The 23,353-nt window shown below is 34.6% G+C and overlaps 1 protein-coding gene across 2 annotated transcripts in view; it reads right to left on the reverse strand.

Moving 5' to 3' along the window:
• Positions 1-23,353, reverse strand: part of STXBP5L (syntaxin binding protein 5L) — a 361,575-nt gene that overhangs the window by 206,598 nt on the left and 131,624 nt on the right. For both annotated transcript variants that reach the window (XM_075555662.1, XM_075555661.1), the window contains exons 7-8: positions 9,889-9,972; positions 5,732-5,855 (exon numbers count right to left, since the gene is read on the reverse strand). In XM_075555662.1, the coding sequence (XP_075411777.1) occupies positions 5,732-5,855; positions 9,889-9,972 (208 nt within the window). The remainder of the gene's footprint in view (positions 1-5,731; positions 5,856-9,888; positions 9,973-23,353) is intronic.

Consider the following 23,353-nt stretch of genomic DNA (forward strand, 5'->3'; position numbering starts at 1 on the left):
GAGTTGGAAAACATGGGAAGTGAAAAAATAATTAAGCACTTGACACTAGAAACAAGATTGAAGGTTCACACCCATACAGAGGGGCCTCAGAAGATAACTCTGCCAATCTGTTCCTGAAAATCTGATGAAACAGTTCTATCTGAACATATGGTTTCATCATGAGTCATACTTAACCAACAACAAGGCCCAAATGACTACATATCATATTATTCAAGTCTACTTATATTAAATGCCCAGGATAAGCATTTATATAGAGAAAGAAAGATTATTAGTTACCTGGGGCTATTGGAGCTGGGATGGGGAATGATTGTTTATAAATATGGGATTTTTGTTTTGGATAATAAAGGTATTCTAAAATTAAATTTTGTTGATAATTACATAAATTTACATAAATTTGAATATACTAAAATTCACCAAATTGTGTACTCAAATGAGTGAATTATACTGAATTATATAATTACTGCAAATGAATTGTATATTAGTTATTTTATTAACTCATTAATTATAACTTATAGCTACTCTACAATTAAAAGTGAATTTCTTCTGAAATCCACTTTATCTTTTCTTTCTTTTTAATAGCTTTTTCTTTCTTCATAAATGATGTTCTTGATATCCTCTCACAGTTCATCAGATCTTCTGTAATTAGTGTTTAATGTTTCAAATCGATCCTTGAGATATTGAACTTCTCCATAGTCACTGCCCACAGAATTGTAGAGTGAAGCATGTGAGAGTAAAGCCTTGGGGATCTTCATTTGTTGAAGAACAACACAAAATGGAAGGAAACAACTGTCAAGACCTTCTAGTAATCAGAACTTGGAATGTATGAAGTATGAGAATAAAGTCATCAAAAATGAAAGGGAATTCATAAAGATAGATATCCAGGGTGCTAGTGAGCTGAAATGAACTAATACTGGACATTTTGAATCAGAAAATCTTATGGCATACTATGCATGGAATGATACAATCAAGAAGAATGGCAATAAATGATTGTCAAAAAGGACATTTTAAGATCCTGAAGTACAATGCTGTTTTTGATAGGATTATATTGATCTGCCTACAAGGTAATCCATTCAATATAACGTTAATTAAAATTTATGCACCAATCATAAAGGTTAGTGATGCAAAAGTTGAAGAATTCTAAGTCTTCAGTCTGAAATTGATTAAATATGTAAAGGTGTATTGATAATTATTGATAATATATAGATTAATATGTGGTGGATTAGCATAGTTACAATATTGTATACCTATGTACATTTTTATGAACCCATAGGATTGTTTTTTCTTATCCTTATTTTATATACCTAGAAATAAATAATACTGCACATTTATTTCAGGTTTATGGCTATTTTGTGAGTGTGGTTGTTGAAAATATTCTATTCATTATATTTTGTTTTGTAAACAGAATTCTCTTATCAACATTTTTCTAAGTAATTTTTGTTTTTCACATGTGCAATTATATTACCTAAATTAATTATAATTTAAATTATCTTTATAAACTTTACATATCATATTTATTTTTCAAGTCTCTATATATTTACTCATATTCTCAAGAACATGCCAAATAATAGTGGTAATGTGGACATCCTCTTTTTCTATTTCTGAGTAATACAATGTAACAATTTTTCTATTAAGTATTGTTATAGATATGATTAAAGATTATGTGTGTGTTCTGAGGAGGGCATTGTGATGCAAGAATATATAATTAAAGCCATAACAATTTATACTGAATAGATAATTTCTTGCAGAAACCACTTTACAAAGGCAATACCATCAGAGGGCATAGCTCAAGTGAAAAGATATTGATCCAGCTACAATAGTTATGGACAACACCCTGTCAGCCCATCACTACTTAAGAATACAAGTTTTATATCAAACCTGTCGTTTGAGTATAAAAATAATGAAGAAATACTTCATTAGAGATTTCTAGTTCAGGGGGCAGCAAAACTATATTTTAAAGAAGTTACATTACTTTAACAATAATCAAGATACAGTCTAAATTGTTAGAAATGGGAAAATGTGAGGCAGAGTTGTGAACAGAGACCCATTCTGAGGTGAGCAGATGTTGGCATTATAGGACAAAGAGTTAAATCAGTTATTATAACCAAGCTCAATTAGGCACAAGGAAATATACTCATAATGAATGAAAAGCAGAAATTTCAACAGAGAAACAGAAATATAAAAAGTAGCCAATAGAAAAATTATTTGAGATAATAAAATAATTTATGAGCTCAATAATAAAACTTAAAGATACATTGTGTGCTTAATACTTCGATGGTAGAGGAAACAAGCAGTGAAATTGATAATAAATCAATAGAATTTAGCCAATCTGAAATATCAGAAATTTGACAGACTAGTAGCTGTGTCCTAGAAAGAAAGCAGTGAGAAATTCATTTTTAAAATAATGGTTGAAGACTTCTTCAATTTTATGAAACATATAAATGTCTATATTTAAGGTGTTAATAAAACTCTAAACTGGATAAATTTAAAGAAATTAAGTGAAGTATTTCATAGTCAAATAATAAAAGTCAACAATAAAGATAAAATTTTGAAATTAGCCCATATATTGATATTCTACAATGAAGAAGTAAACTTGAAGTCCCACAGATTTTGCTTTCATAACTGATGGAGTTTAGAAGACCAGGTAATAACATCTTCGAAAACAAAACAAAAATCTGTCAACACAGAGGTCAACAATTAATTTTAAAAATTCAAGAATTAAAACCAAAAAGTGATATATAAAAAATTTCTTTCCACCAGAATTTTACTATAAGAACTGTTATATGATGCTCTTTTATCATCAGAAACAAATCATTTCTAGAAGTGAAACTATGAGGGAAAATAAAAAGGACTTTTTTTCTCTTACTTAAAAATTACATAGTTATTTAAAGCAACGATTATAAATTGTCTTGTAGGGTTTACAATGTATGTAGATGTAATACACATAAGAACTATAGCATAAAACACAGTGAGAGAAGGTAAAAAGACCTATATATGATTTAAGGTTTATACATTTTGTGGGGAATTTTATAATATAAGCACCAATAGACTGTGAAAAATTAAGTATATTGGAATCCCTAGAACAAATAATTAAAGTATCTGATCATGTAAGATAAATATAACTATATTTAATAAAATAAAAATAAGTGACCATAAAGTAGAAAATTCTAATAAAATATTAAAACAATCCAAAATAAAGAAAAGGGAGGGGGAGAAAGGACAGAGAGTGATGTGACCAGCAGAAAACAAAGTTGTAGACCTTAATCAACAGGGAAGTACAATGAACTGAACACTCCATCTGAGAGGCAAATATAAAGCCAAATCTAAACCACTTGCAGTGGAGTGTATTCCGATTTATGGCAATCCCACATGGGTCAGAGTAGAACTGTGCTCCATAATGTTTTCAGGGATTAATTTTGGAAAAGTAGATCACCAGGACTTTTATATGCATGAATACAAAAGAAAGACTCAACTGGGTATATTTACAAGGGACATACATTACATATAAGCACCGGTTGAACAATGGATTACTAACTACAAGATTAGCGATTCAAACCCACCAGCTGTTTTGCAGAAGAAACATGAAGCTATCATCTGCTCCCGTAATGATTTACAGTCTCAGAAATCAAGGGAGCAGTTCTACTCTTACCTATAGGGTTGCTATGATTCAGAATTAATTAGTTGGCAGGGAGGTTAAGGCAAACATCAGTGAAATCAAGAGGATATGATGAATACTATCAATCGTTGGGTTGCAATCCAGAAAGTCAGCTCTGTGGGAGAAAGACCGGTCTTTCTACACTAGTAAACAGTCTTGGAAACTCACAGGGGCAGTTCTACCCAATCATATAGGCTCTTTATGAGTTGGCATCAACTTTATGGCAGTGGGCTTATGTCTAAATTACTAATCAGTCAAAGAAGAAAAAATAAGAATTAGAAATTAAACTGACATTAGTGAAAAACTAAATGTTCCTAAATTATAGGATATAGCTAAAATGGTACTTAGCCCTAGTGGTTTAGTGGGCTAAAAAATCAGCTGTAACTACAGGGTCAACGGTTCAAACTCACCAGCACTCTGAAACGCAAAGAAGAGACTGTCTAAGCTCTTAAAGATTTCAAGTCTCAAAACTCCAAATGCTTAGTTCTAACTCAGTCCTATAAAGTTGCTAGGAGCCAGGACTGATTCCTTGGCACTGAGTTTGTTTCTTGTTTTATAGCAAAGTGGTACTTAGAGTAAATTACTTTAGAAAATAAAAATGGCTGAAAAATAAGTCATTGTTTAACCTAAAAAGTAAGACAGGGAACAAAGTAAGCCCCCAAAATGGAAATATATAACACAATGGATTTTTCTATTCTCAAAGTCACTAGGGCTTGTTTAACCAGGTCATGAAGAAGCACCTGTAGTTTTAATTGTTATATTGTGATATACACAGGTACTGATGTGGATATACTATAAATACACTAAAACATGGCATATTAAATGTCCAATATAGTTAAAAAGAATGTTTCTACTAACTGATTGTTATAGATGGAAATAAAAAGGTTTATAAATAAATCATATTATAAATCATAAAAACATAGATGTACAATTTTAAGGGAAACAAACCCACCATAGACAAAAGGAGTTAATACTAACATGTTTACCAAATATCTATTTTAGCTTTTCTGAATGGTAATCTTTAAATAAAGCATCTCCAAGTATAAACCTGGAAACAAAGCTTCTAGGTTAAAATGTAACAATGTATAGATGGAGCAAGCACATATAGTAAAACAAATGGAAGATCAGCACAATGTGGAATGATTTTGAGAAACTGTATGCTCTATAAGGCACCTAATACAGAAAGCACATCACTATTGTCTAGATGTGACACTATTATAAATTCTCAGGAACTATAAAATATGTATTTGATTAATTGTGAGACTTAAAAATATCATTTTATTAGGGGCTCTTATAGCTCTTATAACATTCCATACATCAATTGAATCAAGCATATTTGTACATATGTTGCCACCATCATTTCTAAAACATTTTCTACTTGAGCACTTGATATAAGCTCCCTAACCCAATTGTTAGATTTTTAACTTGCTATTTTTTATACTAAACCTACAATGTAAGCTAAATAGAAAACATAGATAGTCATCAATATTTTCTAAAATAATTAGGCCATATACATTATGGATATACATAATAGAATTTTTAATCCTGCCCAGTTAGGTAGCCATCCAGTATGAATCCTCCCCGACCCCTTTTCAATATAAAAGGTAACAATATAAATAGCATCAATTAAAAGCAAAACAAAGGATCATTCTTACATTTAATGGAAGCAAATTGTAGATATGGAAAAAAAAATGGGAGAAGCAGAAAACAGCAAGCCTTAACACAGTACATGACTTAGGCCTGAAAATGAACCTTTTATAGCCCCATTCTCTCATTTGCTTCTCAAACCTAAAAACTGACAAGATTTCCTGTATTATATCATTTGCACAAGTACATTAAGCATTCTTTTTTTTTCTTTTGAGAAGAGATTTATGTAATAAGCACAGCTTAGGAAGTGAGAAAGTTAAGAAGTATGAATAAAAGAAATACAGAAAGTTTGGGACGCAATGTGGGAATCTCAAAGAGGTATAAACCATATCCTAGCACCTCTCCCTACGAAACATACTATTATCATTCTTACTTCAAGTCAAGCCACCACTGTATGTCCAATATTTTTTCTTTTGAAAGTATGTATCTTACCATGTGGAATTGTGGTCTGGAAAGGGCGAGTTGGACTTTTGAGGTTCCATAAAGTCAAGCTGCCATCTGAATGGCTGCACATGAACTGTTTGCCCTCATGATGCCAATCAATGGAATGAATAGCCTAATAAAATAACAAATAAAAAGAAGCAGATATATATATATTTTAATTATTCTGAAGGGAAAAGTTCAGACACAAAATTATTACAGTAATTACACTTTAACATATAGTTTGATTTTTTCTGACACAGATCATATTACATGCAGCTTATAAAAGGCTACAGAAACTAATCTGCTATGTAAAGACCAAGAAACAGCCTACTACATGGTTTAAAAATTAGGAATGGTATGTGTTAGGGTTGTATCCTTTCACCATACTCACTCAATTTGTATGCTGAGAAGAACACTGTATCCGGAGGAAAGAAAGGCTCATTGTCAATTTACCATGTGTATATGACACGATCTTGTTTTGCTGAAATTGAGGAGGATGTGAAGTACTTTGCTAATGAATATCAAAGATAACAGGCAACTCAAATATGGAGTGCAACTCAAAGAAAACTATATACTTTGGCAAATAGACAACATCATGATAAGTGGAGAAAATGTTGAAGTTGAATATTTTGAATCCAAATATATATTTTGGATTCAAAGTGCTCATAGAGGCAGCAATAAAGAAATCAAATATAAAAGACCTCTTTAAAGTGCTATAGAACAAAGATGTCTGTGTTAGGCTAGGTTGACTAGAGAAACAAATCCAGAAACATATGTGTATCAAAGAGAGCTTTATATCAAAGAGTAATTGTAAATTGAGAAAACATCCCAGCCCAGTCCAAATCAAGTCCATGAGTCTGATATTAACCCATGTGTCCAATAATAGTCCATAAATTCCTCTTCAGACTGACTCAGAATGTACAATGATGTTGAATGCAAGGAGATCCACAGGCTGGTGGGTGTAAAGTCTTGTAGATCCAATAACAGTGGAAGCATCTCAGCGCTGGCTCCTCCAGCTCTCTGAGTGTGGCTCTTCAACAGGAAGGTGAAGCAAAGAGCATCTGTGGCCTGGTGCCTCCCAGGAGAAAGGGAGGAAGTTCCCAGAATCCTCATGAGATGGTCATACCCACAAGGAAGCATCATCAGGCTGTGACCTGATTGACAGGCTAGACTCCACCCTTTCACTCTTAATAATCCTCAAATTGACATGAGATTCTGTAACTACCACAATGTCACTTTGAGGATTAAGGTGAACCTGACCCAAACCATAGTCATTTTGATTGTCTCATATGCATGTGAATGCTAGGCAATAAATAAGACCAAAGAAGAATTGATGCATTTGAATTATGATATGGGTGAATAATATTGACTACCTTGGACTGCCAAAACAAACAAATATCTTGGAGGAAGTACAACCAGAATGCTCCTTAGAAGTGAGGATGAAGACTTCATCATATATACTTTGGACATAGTATCAGGAGGGACCAAGTACAGAGTCAGTATTAAAAGACCTTTGAGGAGATATAGTGATACCAATGGCTGCAACAATGGGCTTAAACATAACAATTTTGAGGATGGTATAGGACTGGGCAGGGTTTCTGTTGTATGAAGGATTTCTGACTCAAACTGACTTGAAGCATAACAACAACAACAACAACAAAGGTGTCACAGGAATCTTGACTAGTTAAAAGTCTCTTTGAGTGGCCCAGGCAAAGGATAACAATCGTTATTAGGGCACTGAAAGAAGGGATGAAAAAAGAGAAGCAATAACTGAGAGAAAACAAAAGGCAGAATCAAGACTGTTATAAAACAGGAAGCAGATGATATATGAAGAACAATCAAGTATGACTCTAAGAATTCTAAATCAAATTAACTAATTAGAATTTTAAAACTAAAAAATAGAATATGCAAAGAGGATTACATCTTTAAAAACAAAATACAATGCCAATTGGGAATTTTACTTGAATTCATCTAAGAGACTGTTAGATGCTTGGGCCTAGCGCTCAGGAACCCAGTAAATATAAGAATTATAGAAACTTAAAAATCTGTGGCATAAAGAAAATATTTGAAATGGAAGATAGGTGAAAGATTGAAGACATAAAACCCTGAAGAATGTCTGTAATTACAAGAAGAGCTAAGAAAATTACCAGTGATTAAGAAAGAAGAAATAGACAATGAAGTCAAAATAGACAGGGAAGAAACTATTTTAAGGAGAGGCTGATGTAAAGCCATAGGGGTAGTGAGAAACTTTAAGAGTAAGGAGGTATTATAATGCATAATAATGAAGAAATCATTGTTGACTTATGAGGTAAGTATATGGAATGTTGTCTAGATATAAAGTGTTGACAGTTTGAAATATCTTGCGATAATGTGAAGTATAGTTAATATATCTGCTATAATGGTTGGATAGATAATTATGCATTAAGTAGATAGATAATAGATGTATGCACATATAATGTGTTTTCACAAATAAGGTACCCATGTAGATGACACGTATACACATAATCTGAATAATACACATAAGAAACTAACATGTAACTAAGTTGCATAGCTTGCTAAAAACCATGTAATGCACCAATTATTTGTCTAAAATACAGTGCATATGTATCATATTATTTTAAATTTTAATAATTTAATAATATTAAATTAATATTTAACTTAAATTTTGTATAAGGTAGGTATATTGAACTATTCTAAAGAGTAATATAAACCAACTCTTCTTGATAAGATTGAACTATTGAATTGTATGACATATGGATAAAGTGCCAATAAAACATAAAAAGGCTAATGTTAACCATTATTAATCTTTATTTAAATATTTCATTGCAAAATTACTTTTACTCATTTTCAAAGGTTAAAGGTTTTCCCTGCTTCTTTAGCCAGCAGGAACACTTGCTGGTTCATCATTTCCCACTGGATTTTCTTTTCAATGGCTTACTCTTAGTTCATGTTGCTAAGCACTCACATTTTATTTGAATTCTCATGTAGTTTCTGGTATTGAGAGAGAGGAAACTCTCGATTCTCCATCTTTATGCTTTGTAAATTTATCAAAAATAAAGTAATAGCTAGAACTTTGTTTCTTTATGAATATGTTCAAAAACATCACTTGCCAGATTATTTTTTACCCGTTATAATAAAATTATTTAGCTACTCAATCCTTCACTTTTGAACTCTTTACCAATATGATAACTATCTTGCATATGCAGGAATACCTTAGTTTTTCAGAATCACTAAGAAATGAATTACAGAATTTATTAGCTAGCTGAAGTCTTATATTTAAGCACCAACACTTAAAAAATTACTATTAAGGGCCAGAAAGGAGTACACAAAGTATCCCCGGGTTACATTTGGTGATATTTTCATTCTTTTCCTTAGGAAGTGTTAGAAAATAAATGTATTGTTTGCTTGTTTGCGTTTAACTTTTGTTTTTTGCCCCTCTTTGTATCAGTGCTGCCTTAAATGCTTTTATATTCTTGCCATATAAACCTATCATTTTTAAATATAGTTGAGGGCACAAGTAACCATGTTTATTTCCACAGCTTCCAGCCTCACTGTTTTCACATTAGCCTCTTATGAAGAGGGATATAATTAATCTCTGAACTGATATGCTATCACAGAGATTATTTCTTGACAAATGATACCTCATTGTTTCCACTCAATGAAAACAACCAAATCTCAATTACATATATTTAAAGATCTAATTGACATGTATTATTAAATATTACTTTTTACAAAATTTTTATTCTAACAAAGCAACTATTAGAAGATAAGACTTTTCAAACTGAATACTTAACTTTTTCTATCACAGGGAACAGATTTTCAAAAGAAGTTATGAATAGAGTCTTTAGAAACTTAAGACCAATGAGGTAAAAGATAAGCATAGAGCTTAAAAGATGAAAAAGGAATTGAGACAAATTTAGGGATACAGTGGAGATGAATAGACACCAAAGAATAAAAAATGCCAACCAGAGCCCAGAAATAGTCAACCGAGGCACAGTCCCAGATTTGGAATTTTGGCAAATATTGAAAGAAAGTGAAAGACATTGAGTCAGAATAGGGCAGTTATCCAATAACCAAAAAAAGTTTAAAAATTACAAATCTTAAAGATAGAAAATAGGCACAGAGTCACAATACTGTTTTAAAGTATTTTAATAGACGTCACTTACCTCATCATAATAAACTCTCAGTTCTGCCCTTTTAGATTTCAAATCCCAGAATACTACAGTACCATTTTCATATCCAATTAACAGCTGGAAAACATTCGAATAATTCTTTTTAAAAATTTGAATATTAATTTTAAGGTTTCAAATGAAGGTCAATGTTAAAGTAAAATCATACTACACAATAGAACTTTACGTAGAGTATCAGGCTTCCTAGAATATAAATATAAGTTTGCTAAACTTAGAAATAAGTGAATAAATTCTATGTAAATATTAATATTTACCAATAGATTCTACCTAATTCCAATGAGGCTTTGAGGAGGCATGAAATACACTGTATATGGCACAATATAAAAATAAATAAGAAAATTGGGTTAGAAAAGAGAAAGATAAGTAAATATATGCATTTTATGTGATTTTTGATTTTTATGTACTTGAAAAATGTGGCCACAAATTTGACTTTAAATTTCTATATTCCCAATTCCCGTTTCTCTTTGTTTTAAGCCAAAATTTCAAAAAGGTCATTTATGAACCCTCAGAAGTTCACAAAAATATTCTAGAGAATCACATTATTTAAAGTAGTTGATCATTTTTTAAATTAATAAGACAAAAAACTCTTCCTTTAAAATAGAAGAATTTGAGGATAGATAGCAATTACAAGATGAACATATTCAAGAGGGTGTGACCAAGGGCAATGTAACCGAAAGGAATTACTGAAACCCTAATGAAGCTGAACATGATAGTGGGAGAAGAGGAAAGTAAAAGGAAATAAATAAAAGAGCTAGGAGGTAAAGGGCATGTACATATGTACATGTACAGGCATGTACATATGTAAATATATTTACTTATGAGAATGTGGAAATAGATGAATGTGCATATATGTATAAATGTAGTATTAAGGTAGCAGATGGACATTGGCCTCCACTCAAGTACTCCCTCAATGCAAGAATACTTTGTTTTATTAAACTGGCATTCCATGATGTTCACCTTCCAGACACAATCGCTGAAGACAAAGCGGGTGCATAAGCAAATGTGGCAAAGAAAGCTGATGATGCCCGGCTATCAAAAGAAATAGTGTCTGGGTCTTAAGGGCTTAAAGGTAAACAAGTGGCCAACTAGCTCTGAAGAAACAAAGCCCACATGGAAGAAGCACACCAGCCAGTGTGATCATGAGGTGTGGAGGGATCAGGTATCAGAACAAAAAATCATATCATTGTGAATGAGGGGGAGTGCGGAGTATAGACCCAAAGCCCATCTGTAGGCAATGGGTCCTGGGGAGCAGATGAGCCAGTCAGGGTGCATGCAGTGAAGCAACAATGAAACATACAACTTCCCTCTAGTTCCTAAATGCTTCCTTTCCCCACACTAACATGATCCCAATTCTACCTTACTAATCTGGTTAGACCAGAGGATAAACAGTCCAGACGGGAAATGGAAACACAGGGAGTCCAGGGTGGATGATCCCTTCAGGACCAGTAGTGCAAGTGGCGACACTGGAAGGGTGGAGGGAGGGAGGAGTGGAAAGGGGGAACCAATTACAAGGATCTACATATAACCTCCTCCCTGGGGGACGGGCAGCAGAAAAGTGGGTGAAGGGAGAGACGTCAGACAGTCCAAGATATGATAAAATAATAATTCATAAATTATCAAGTGTTTGGGGGGGGAGGGGGGAGGGAGGGGAAAAATGAGGAGCTGATGCCAGGGGCTTAATTGGAGAACAAATATTTTGAGAATGATGAGGGCAATGAATATACAAATGTGCTTTACACAATTGACGTATGTATAGATTATAATAAAAGTTGTAGGAGCCCCTAGTAAAATGATTTTTAAAAAGATTCATAGTGATGATTTTTAATATTATATGATGCTGATTTATTATTTTACATTTAAACTATCACGAATTAAAAGAAAACCAAAATCCAATGCCACAGAGCCAATTCTCATTAATAGTGACTTTATATAGGCTGTAAATGTTTACAGGAGCAGACAGTCTCATCTTTCTCCCAGGAGTTGCTCCTGGATTTCAACTGCTGACCTTGTGGCTAACACTATGCCATCCATGTTTCTTAGTAAAAAAAAGGAAAATAAAAAATAGGTCAAATATTATCACTAAAGTAAAAATTTCCCATGGATTTGTTCACAAAGATGCTTTTCTTGAAATCCATTAGTTGTAGTCGTCACCTAGTGAAAATTGTTACATATAGTACATAAAGATGCTTTTAGTAACTCCATAAAAACAATGTACAAAACAGAAAATGGTGGTGACGATACTTATTCATGCTGCTGAGGCCTTATTACTTACCTCATCATTGTTTAATAGGATACAAAATAAACTGGCTAGTAATTTAAATAAATGTATAGCATTCAAATATCAGATCAAAATGTTATCACAAACACTTATATTTAAATATTTGATGGTTAAACCAAGCAAAATAAATATATTTTTAATGATTTGACAAAGTTTTTGAGCTTCTTAAATTAAAATAATTTAAATTAAATGACATATATAACTTGGTAAGTGAGAAAATGTCCAAATTAAATATATGTTTGGTTAGTTAACATCCTGAGCCCTGCAAGTGTCTATATAAAATAATATTTAATAAGCATTATTAAATACAAAAGAATCGATACTATGTTCCATAATATTGGGGCAATAAAAGTAATATATATTTAAAAATTAATTTTAGAAACTAAAAAACATTATTCTATAATAATTAATAGTCACAGATGAAATAAAAATGAAATATATAAAATAAAAGTCAAACAAAATGTTTAATATTGAAAGTTATAGGATACAGATGCATCTTAATCAGGAGGGAAATTAATATATTTTATAGAAACATATGAGAAGAAAAATATAAGAATTGCCGGATGGCCTAAGCATTTGACTTTACCTAGTCAGAAAAAAATAAATAAACCTCAGGAAACAGAAGAAAAAATAAATTATTTTATCTAAGATCAAATATAGCTATCAAAAGTATACTTTTATATATTTTATGTATTTTAAGAATCTGAGTTCTCCACACATAGTATATAGATGTGTGTGTGTGTGTGTGTGTGTGTGTGTGTGTGTGTGTGTGTGTGTGTGATCTCTTCATTCTTTTTCTGGAGAAGGCATTATTTCTATGTCTGGATTTTAGTATGCTACCTCCTAAATTTTGGGGTTTTTATTCACTGAGTTTTCTTAGGTATTTTGTTTTCTAAAATAGCAATGGTTTTACTTTTCATGTAAGGTCAGCAATTCAAACCCACCAGCCACATTGCAGTGGAAGGACAAGGCTTTCTTTCTGCTCCTCTTTCATAAAGAGTTAGTCTCAGAAACTCACAGGAGCTGTTTTACCCTGTCTTGTAGGGTCATTATAAGTTGGTATTGACTGGATGGCAGTGAGTTTGGTTTAGTTTGGAATTAATTTTATTGGCTTAAACATTAAAAAGTGTTTAAAAAAAGTGGAATCTTCAGGGATTTGCTGGGATGTACTCTTTGGTTCAGCAAGTGGAAATGTTAGATATATGCTTGAAAATAAAGTATAATCTACAAGTATTAGGTATAATGTACAATAACTCACAAAACCAAATTCACTGCCATCAAATCAATTCTGACTCTTAGCGACACTATAAGACAGGGAGAACTGCCCTTGTGAGTTTTAACTCTTTATAGAAAAGAAAGCCTCATCTTTCTCCCGTGATACTGCTTGCAGGTGGTTTAAAACAGCTGACTGCGGTTAGCAGACTAACCACTTCATTACCAGGGATCCATTATACTATACTCACTATTATCGCATCAGTGCCGACTCACAGCTATCCACTGATCAAACTGGCTCTATAGGATTTTTAAATCTATAACTCTTTTTCTCTTTAGTTAAATACTTATATTGGGGACTCTCACATCTCCCATCCCAATCCAAACATTCATCCATTGTGTCAATCACATTTGCACACATGCACCATCATCATTTTCAAAGCATTCTCTTCCCACCTGAGCTGGTATCAGCTCCCCATTTCTTCCCCCTCCCTCCCACATCCACCTTCCCACAAAGATCCCTGATAAGTCATCGATCATTTTTTCCATATTTCATATTGTCCTCCGTTGCCCCCCACCCACTTTCCTGTAGTTCGTTCCCCTGGGAGGTGGTTATAGTTTGAGCCTTGTGATTGATCACCGGACAACACTCTTTATAGGAGTTTCTGCTGGTGGTTTCCAACTGCTGACTGCAGTTAGCAACCCATTGTGTAACCACTACACAACCAGAGCTCCTTCTAAAGTGCTATAATGTTAGTCAATTAAGTTAGTTAATCATGTTCAAATTCTTTATCTTCACTATTTTTCATTGTTCCATCAGTGACTAAGAGTTAAAATATTCAATGTAACCAAGATGTTATAATCAATCCTGTACCCTATAATACTAACTAATTCTAAAGAATGTTAACATTAATTTGCTTTCTGCTTCTGTACTGCACTTGATCTTAGCCAAAAGTCCGAGAAGCGATTACTTTCTGCTTTTGTCATACTTGTCCTATAGGAAATTCCCAGAGAAATGATAAATGACTTTTTTCCTTTATAAGCTCACTGAGACTTCCACTGGTGACTGCTGTCAAAAGAATAACTTAGATTCTAGCAGTCCGGTTATAACTGAATAAAGAAGCTTCTAAGTCATCAAGACATTATAGTTGCTATTGTTTATTTGAGATAATTTGTCTATAGCCATCTGATCACAGAGATATGTTTCAACACATTTTGTTTGGAATAATCCTGTGCACATATGAACTCAAACGTCAGCAGAAATGCTTTTTTATTTACCCTCATATTTTGGTCTTGTCATAATACACATAAACACATGTAGGATAAATATGGTTCAATTATGTGCAAGTTTCAGTTTTCATGGTACCACACAAAGCAACCACAGACTACACCAGAAAGCTATTTTATGAGATGAATAGTTATAGGATAATTTTATCTCCTACTGAATTGACACATTTTTCCATTACAAATGTTCTTCTTCATCCTTGGGAATAATTCTAGCCTTAAAGTCTGCCTCTCTTGTGTGGTATAACACCAGTTTTCTTAGGTTGGGTTGAAAATGCTATATATTTTTCTTGTAGATCCATCTTTTCTAAATCCTTATGTTTAAAGCACGTTTATTGTAACAACTTTTTTACACACTATGCAAATGGTTGTCCTTTAATAAATCTATTTAATCTATATATAGCTAATTGTATAGCTAATCTATTGTTGATAAATATTAGAACAAATCTACCCATTTATATTTGTCCTATTTATTTATTGTTCCCTTTCTCCCTTTTTCTTCCAAGTTGGTATTTTATTGTTCCACTTTTCTCTCTATTAACTTATTCACTATATTTATACATTTAGTATTCTGTAATTGTCCCATTTAAGATTACAAAAGGTTTCTATGGAGATTCAAAGTCCAATGTAAATCAGCACATCAGCTTTTATGTAGAAAATGCCAGAACCTTGGGTCTTCAATTCAGTGAAGCTAATCTCAATTGTGAAGAGTTAAAGAATTTATTAATAAAGATCACAGGCTGCAGCCTTTAGTATGGATTACAATTCAATGTAGAGATAATTTTAAAAATCACAACTAAACCAATACACAATGTCGTGATACACAGAGGAGAGATTGGAGTTGTCAAGGATTTTATTTTTCTTGGATCCAAAATCAATGCTCATGGAGGTAGCAGTCATGAATTCAAATAATGAATTGGGAAAATCTGCTTCAAAAGACCTCTTTAAATTGCTGATGAACAAGGATGTCACTTTGAAGATTAAGATAAGCCTGAGGTAAGCCAAAGTATTTTTGAAATATGTGAAAGTTGAACAATGAATAAGAAGACCAGAGAAGAATATTTGCATTTGGATTATATTCTTGGTGTTTATTATTGAAAGTATCATGTGCTCTCAGAAAAAAACAAACATCTGCCTTGAAAGAAGTATTGCCAAAATGGCACTTAGAAGCAAGAGCAGGAAAGACCAGTTCCTAGAAACGAACATCATACTTGGTAAAGTACAAAGCCAGTGGGAAAAAAAAGGCCCTTGATAAGTGAGTGAATTGACACTGTAACTGCTAAACACAGACTCAAACAATTATAAGGATGGCTAGAACCGGGCAGTATTTTGTTCTATTATACATGGGTCGCTATGAGTCAGAACTAACTTGATGGCATCTAACAATTCCACCTTTTTATTTATTTTCTTCCTTGTATTTTAATTCTGGAGATATTAAATCCCAGAAGTTTTTTTGTTTGTTTTGATGTAAAATTTCCTTTAGATTTACCCATATTTTACAGCTCTTCATTCCTTCCTTTTTTCCTTCATAAAGGCTTTGCTTGCTGAAAATTATTTTATGGTATTTTTGAAGGGTATAGAATTCTGTGTAGTAAGTTACTTATTTTGGGGGAACACTTTAACAATATTATTCTATTTTCCATTGTTAAGTACCAGAGAATCATCCCTGACGCATAATGAGCATATGCGCAAAGGAACGAAATAATTCCTGGTCCTGGGTCATCCTCACAATTGTGGCTTTTTGAGTTGGTTATTGCAGTCACTATGTTAATCATCTCACTGAAGTTGCAGTACAGTGAATTATGTAATGTAGCTCTTGTAGCCATACATAGTCTCCGTAACTTCTGCAAAAAGACTCTTTACTAATGGGTCTGGGTTAATGAAGGTGAAGACATAATTGGATTCCTTTGGGAGTGATTGTTAATAGAGTTCAGAGTAATTGCCATCCTGCTGGGTATAAAAAGAGATATCTTAGAAACAGGGAAGGGGAATCTCATTAGTGTTAGGTATTAGGACAGGAACTACGGGTTTTCACTCTACATGCTAAGACCTCCCTCTCCTCTTCTACAGGAAGTTGGAACCCATAAATGCTAAAGGGCATGCACAAATTCAGGCCTTTGAGACAAGAAGCAGATACACTTGGGAGGGCCCCAACTAGGCCAGGTGGGCTTAATTCAGCCAATGGGTTCAACAAGTACTGTCAACCACGCCTCCCCACCGCAGGCCCCCAAAGACCTGAATGGAGACCACCCTCCTTTTCCAGTGACTTCTCCAAGGTCCCCTGCCGCCTGGCAGCCATCTCTCTCTCTGGCTTCAGACACCACGTGGGTGTGCATTGCCATGAGGGTGCCTGTGTTCAGTTTACTGTAACGCCTGAAACTGCTTCTATCCTTTATAACAAACTCACCTGGATCACAAGCTACGCTTCGGCGTGACTCCTTTCTTGTGCAAAGCCCAAGGACAGCTAACACTACTAGCAAGAATAAAGAATGAGGAGTGGAACATGTCCTTTCAACCTTGAGATACCCGCACATTGAGCTTTCCTGATCCAGAGATGGCTTTATACCAGAGGAGTGACAGGAGAAGTAGCAGTTGAACCAGGAGCCATAGCAGTGGAATTCCCAGAGCAAGTAAAGCTGAGTGCTCCAGGGCAGGAAGCTGACTTGTGAAGTGGGATACTTCTGGGTTCTTAAATGGGGGTGCTGGGATTATTGACCCATGGAATGGAACTGGTCTTGGGTTGAGGATTATACAGAGTGCCCTTTGGGCATTTATTAGCAGCCCTAAAATCTCTGTGACATTGCTCAAACAGGGCAGAGACCAGCTTAAGAGGCTGAGAGCCAGAGAGAGGCCTGCCTGCTGGAAAAGCAGAGAGATTATTTTTATTAAACAAGCAATTCTTGCCTGATCTGTAACTGTTATGTTCCATAATAAACCCTTTAATCAAGAAAATTGTGAGTTTTGTGCCATTGCAATGAATTATCAGATCTACCTACTGAAATAGAGTGCTTTCGGGGGGTGGGGAGGAAGGAAGGTAGACAGTTGGTTTCAGAATAATGGGAGGGAGGTTGAAGGTGTATCTGATCTCTGCTTTGTGGCAATCAGCCTTGAGAGCAGGAGGAGGTCCATGTAGCCTTCATGCTGTTTTGTTTGTCTCCCCCCACCAAGTCTTCATCTTTTTTGTTGACTCTCTACCAAGTTGCCTGATGATATGTTCAAAGTACATAAGACCAGCTCTTGCCATTCTTGAGTCTAAGGAGCATCTGACTATACTTCTACAAGCCAGATTGATTGTTCTTCTGACAGTCCATGATATTTTCAACATTCTTCATCTGCACCATATTTCAAAGGCATTGATTCTTCTTTGGCCTTTTTTATTCAATGTCTAACTTTCACATTACATATGAAGTTATTGGAAATACCATGGTTTGGATCAAGTGCACCTTTGTCTCCAAGTGACATTGTTGCTCTTTCATGTTTTAGAGAGCTCTTTGTAGCAGATTTGCTAATGAAATACATCTTTTGATTTCTTGACTGTTAGTTTCCATGAGCGTTGATTATTAATCCAAGGAAAAATGATAAAATTGCTCACAACTTCAATATTTTCTCGACCCATAATGATATTCTCTTTTGATCCAGTTTTGGGGCTTTTTGTTTTCTCTATTTTGAGGCACAGCCCACACTGAAGGCTGCAGTCTTTGATCTTTACTACTAAGTGCTTTCTGTCCTCTTTCCGTCAGTAAGCAAGGTGGTGTCGTCTTCATTATTACAGGTTGTAAAGGAGTTTCCTCAAATTTTGATGCCATGTTCTTCACATAGTTCAGCTTTCTGCTGAGATGTAACTTATCTTGTGATTTCTGCTTTCGATACTCTATTTTTAAGATTTTTCTATTTGACTAGATTTGCCTGGGTGAAGTTTAATTTTTATTGTTCTTGTTGTGAATTTTCAATTTACGATATCTTTAATTAGTTTTGGAAAATTGACATCCATTTCCTCCCAAATATTCTCCTCATCCATTTCTAACATCTCCTTTGAGGACAATTACATATATATTACACCTTTCCATTATGTCCCAAATGCTCTTCTTTTTGTCTTCAAATACCTAAGAAAGGAGACCTAGGGGTGTAGTGGTTACGCATTGGGCTGCAATCTGATAGGTCAGCGATTTGAAATCATTGAAATGATCACCTGCTCCACAGAAGAAAGACGGGGTTTACCGTAAAGAGTTAGTCTCAGAAACTCATGGGGGCAATTCTACCTATCCTGGAGGGTCGCTATGAGTCTCATTGACTCAATGGCAATAAATTTATGCCTAAGAGGCTCTCTGCTCCTATAAATATTTATACCCTCAGAACTCCTATTTAAGGTTTCAATGAGTCAGAATCAACTCATTGACAGTGGGTTTGGTTTTTGGCTTGGGTTATGCCTATTATCTCTATTCTGAATAACTAACTCTCTTTTTAGATATTTATACACACATTTTTTCATCCTAGAATTTTTATTTTATTCTCTGTTATATTTCCCCACTCTGCTAAATCATTCATCTTTTACTTTATTAAACACTTTAGTCACAATTATTTTAAAACCCAAGTTTGATAGTTACTATATTAATCTCCTGTTGGTGTCTTTTCTGTTTGGTCCATTAGTCTCTGGTTAATTCTGATTTTTGTATACACCATGTTATTTTTAATCCAAGTATGCGGGTTATGTATGGGGGGAAATGTAGGGATAATCAAAGGGTCTAGATGATATTTTCTTTTTATAAAAAGATTTACCTTTCTTTTTTATACATGCAGTTAGGCTAAGACAGAGTAACATAAACTCCAAAAGGATTGAAATAATGTTCTGACTAAGACAGTCAGAGCATAACTGATAGGGCTTGAGTCATGTGACCCCCAGTACTATCTATCTAGAACTCATGTTCATCTTGTGTACTTTGGACATGTCAGGAGTAATCAGGTCCTGGAGAAAGGACTTCATGCTTGGTAAAGTACTGGGGCAGTGAAAAAGTAGAAAAATTTTGACAAAATGGATGGATACAGTGGTTGCATGGATGGGCTCAAACATAAGACCAATTGTGAGAGTGTTAGAATGGCACAGGACTGGGCAGGGTTTCATTCTGTTGTACACAGGGTCGCTATGAGTTGGAACATACCCAAAGGCACCCAACAATGAATTCCAGGGTCTCCTCAGGGCCACTTGTTCTCTTTTTAATCAATGTGCTGAGAACTGTGAACTGACTTATCTGTTAACCTGATAAAGTATTATTTTCCATTAGGAGGTGGATGTCAAGAGTTAAATTGATTTTGATATTCTTCCTGATTATGAAAATTAAGTATCATCCAAGCAGTTACACACTTACTTTTGTTCCCTGAGCACAGCAATGTATTGCCATCGATTCTTACATTGCCACTCCAGCCTTTCTGCTTGAGATGGTAATTAATGTTCACATTGCCAGATGGTTAAATATAGCCACCTAGCCTTTACCAGACCATGATATTTAATCTCCATTGGTATTATTAAGGCTGGTTCTATGCCATCATCTCCAATTTTGAATGCAGGCCTAAAAAGGGACAGCCAGTACCAACCTTCTCAAATATGCTGATACTTGCCTTTCCATAGCATTCCATATTAGGTTAATTGAAAAGTCTCCTGGGGAACACAGTCAAGAGGTGAGTTGCCAGGCCAAATCCAATATATCCATTGTAACATTTCTATCTCTTTGAGTTTTCTGATCCCTTAGCTAATTAAAAAAATCCCTTGCTTCTATACTGTAATTATTATATAACTATGGAGTCCAGGCCTCAATGAGTCATCTCAGCAAATGATTAGAACAGGTCCCAGGTATCCTTGCCAAACCATTAAATTCCAAAGCATATGGGATGTCCCCCATGTAAATGAATTCTCCTTTATGTAGTCTCCTAAATTCTAACCCTTATTTTTTTTTAAATCCTTCTATTTACTTGGTGTGTAGTCTATTTCTTCTGCAGCAGGAATCACATAGTTGACTCTTGAACTATATAAGGCCAACTTAAAAGTGGATCCTTTGTCTTACTATTGCAGTGAGCTTTTTTGCTACTGCACGTGAACTGCTCATGAACATTCAGAGATCGTTAGTGTTATACAATGAAAGAAGGACTCTTGTTGGTCAGGTAGTACAATATTCTTAAGCTTATCCACGCAGATTTATCCATTTGAGGTGTCAGGGTCACTTTAAAGATGCAGGAGGCAAGAATTCTTTTAAGTGATATTAGAGGGCCTCTGATATGGCTGAAGTTAGCAATGAACTGTTTTAAGCTGATTATATTATTTACACCCTCCTCGTGACATAGTGGGTTATGTGTTGGGATGCTAACCATGAGGTTAGCAGTTTGAAGCCACTAGCTGATCAGCAAGGGAACATGAAGCTTTTTACTCCTATAAAGACTTATACAGGGCAATTCAATCCTGTTCATGAATCAGAACTTACTTAATAGGCAGTAAGTTTAAACTTGGCTACGGATGATAATGAAAGCCCCAAAACTATTTGCTGTCTCCACTTGGAGTAAGTCTCCATCAAATTCCTTCCGATTCTTAACTAGATTTTAGAATAATTTTGCCTTCAGGCAGAGTGCACTGGAAAGTGGATTACCTCACACCTCTCCACCCCTAGGAAGGGCAGTCTCCATTAGGGATTGGCCTGAATGTGTCCTTGATAGATAGTACTGGGGTTGTAGTCTTTCCCTAACTTGGTAGAAAGGCCCTAATCCAATCTTGTAACTGCTTCTATATAATGTAATATCCATGTCCCAATCAAGGTTATGTTCCTGCTTGTGTAGTCCCACCTGTAACTGTGTGTATCTACCACCAATCAAAAATTTGTGACAGTTTCATTTGTTAAATGCCTTATTTAGCTAGCATGCTGACTGAATGCTTGGTAGCAATTTTGGCCCCATTCTAGTGGTCTCCCTCAACTGGATAATGTATCTTTGTCAGTTTTATCTTTGCCCTATTAAAGACTTAAAATATTCTCCTTAAATTATATTTGCAATTGGGCTCTCTTGTGTATCCTAAAACAATTTAGCTATAATAATTCTCCCCACAGTGGTTCAGGCTCTATAGATCTAAACCTGTGACTTTTATGTTTAAGTAAGGAAGCCCAGTTCAACTGCTACTGAGAATTTGCAATCTCTCTTAGGTGCGTTCCTTTTTTAGTTTGAAATGCTATATGTTGCATAATCATTACTAGCACTTAAATTCTGTGCACCCTGGTTTACAAAATGTTATGGAGGTCCAAAATTCATTTTCAGGGTCCACACATAGTTTAAAACTCTATTGAGTTATTTATTGATTATTAACCATGGATGTAGATAATCTTGCTATCAGGTCATGTCTTTTAAAGTAGACTACTTCCGTCTTTCAGTTTCATGCCTTATTTAAGCAACTGTGTGGTTTTAAATCCTCGGATGTCATTATGACCTCTTACTAAAGATTTCCCCCTTCCGGATGGTATATGTTTGTGTTTTTATCGTATCTACAACTTGATAAATATTATCCTTAAATTATATTTGAGATTTCAGGTTTCTTTTGTACCCTAAAACAAACTGAGTGCATAAGTTATAAAACAACACCATAAATTATAATGTACTAACAAATTTTTTTTGTTAATTCATAAAAAGCTGTAGCCTTATATTGACAGAATTGACAGAAGTTCATGTTGCAGCCAGAAGAGGACATGGAATATAGGAACATTGCAGATGTTAGATGAAAATTGGCTGAATAAAAAAAAAAAAAAGGTGTTTATCTGTATTTTATTGACTATTCAAAGGCATTGGCTCAATGAATCATAACAAATCATAGGAGACATTATGAAGAATGGAAGTTCAAGATACTTTGTTGTGCTCATATGGAACGTGTATAGGGATCAAGAGGCAGTCATTTGACCAGAACAAGGGCACAAATTTTAAAGATGTATAAATCAGAGTTGTATCTTTTCACTGTACTCATCCAATCTGTATGCTGAGCAAATAATCTAAGAAGCTGGACTATATGAAGAAGAATACAACATCAGGACTGGAAGAAGACTTGCAAACAATTTACAATATGTAGATGACAAACCTTGCTAAGCTAAAGTGAAGACTACTTGAAGAACTGCTGAAGGTCAAATATTACAGCCTTTCATACGGATTACACCTAAACATAAAGAAAACATTAGACCTCATCCACAATCAACATCCACAGATGAAGTAGTCAATAAATCTAAGAATCGATTACAGTGCCAAAACCTACTGCAAAAGACTTCATTAAAATGTTAAAAAATAAAAGTTGACACTTTGATTACTAAGGTAAACCAAAGTCTTCAATGTAAGTGAAACTGGAAAATGAAAAGGAAAGGTCAAGGGAGGTCTGGGAAGATGGCCGACAGGGACACCCGCATACTCTGAGAGCTCCTCCAAACAAAGCGGGATTGGCGACCAGGTAGCTGAATAGTAAGAGTCTGGTGAGTTAAATATCCCCCAGGGACAGCACCCCAGTCCCACCCCACGTATTTGTCCTGAGCAGGGGTCTAGGTGAAAGAGGACCGGACTCGTGGGACATCTCTGGTCACTAAGCTGCCGTGAGCTCACTGGCGACCGGCCTAGGCTCCATCCCCAAACCGGACCGCAGCCCAGAGCCGCTTGCCTGCC

Source organism: Tenrec ecaudatus, chromosome 8 (assembly GCF_050624435.1).
Source record: "Tenrec ecaudatus isolate mTenEca1 chromosome 8, mTenEca1.hap1, whole genome shotgun sequence".
Taxonomy (NCBI): Eukaryota; Metazoa; Chordata; class Mammalia; order Afrosoricida; family Tenrecidae; genus Tenrec; species Tenrec ecaudatus.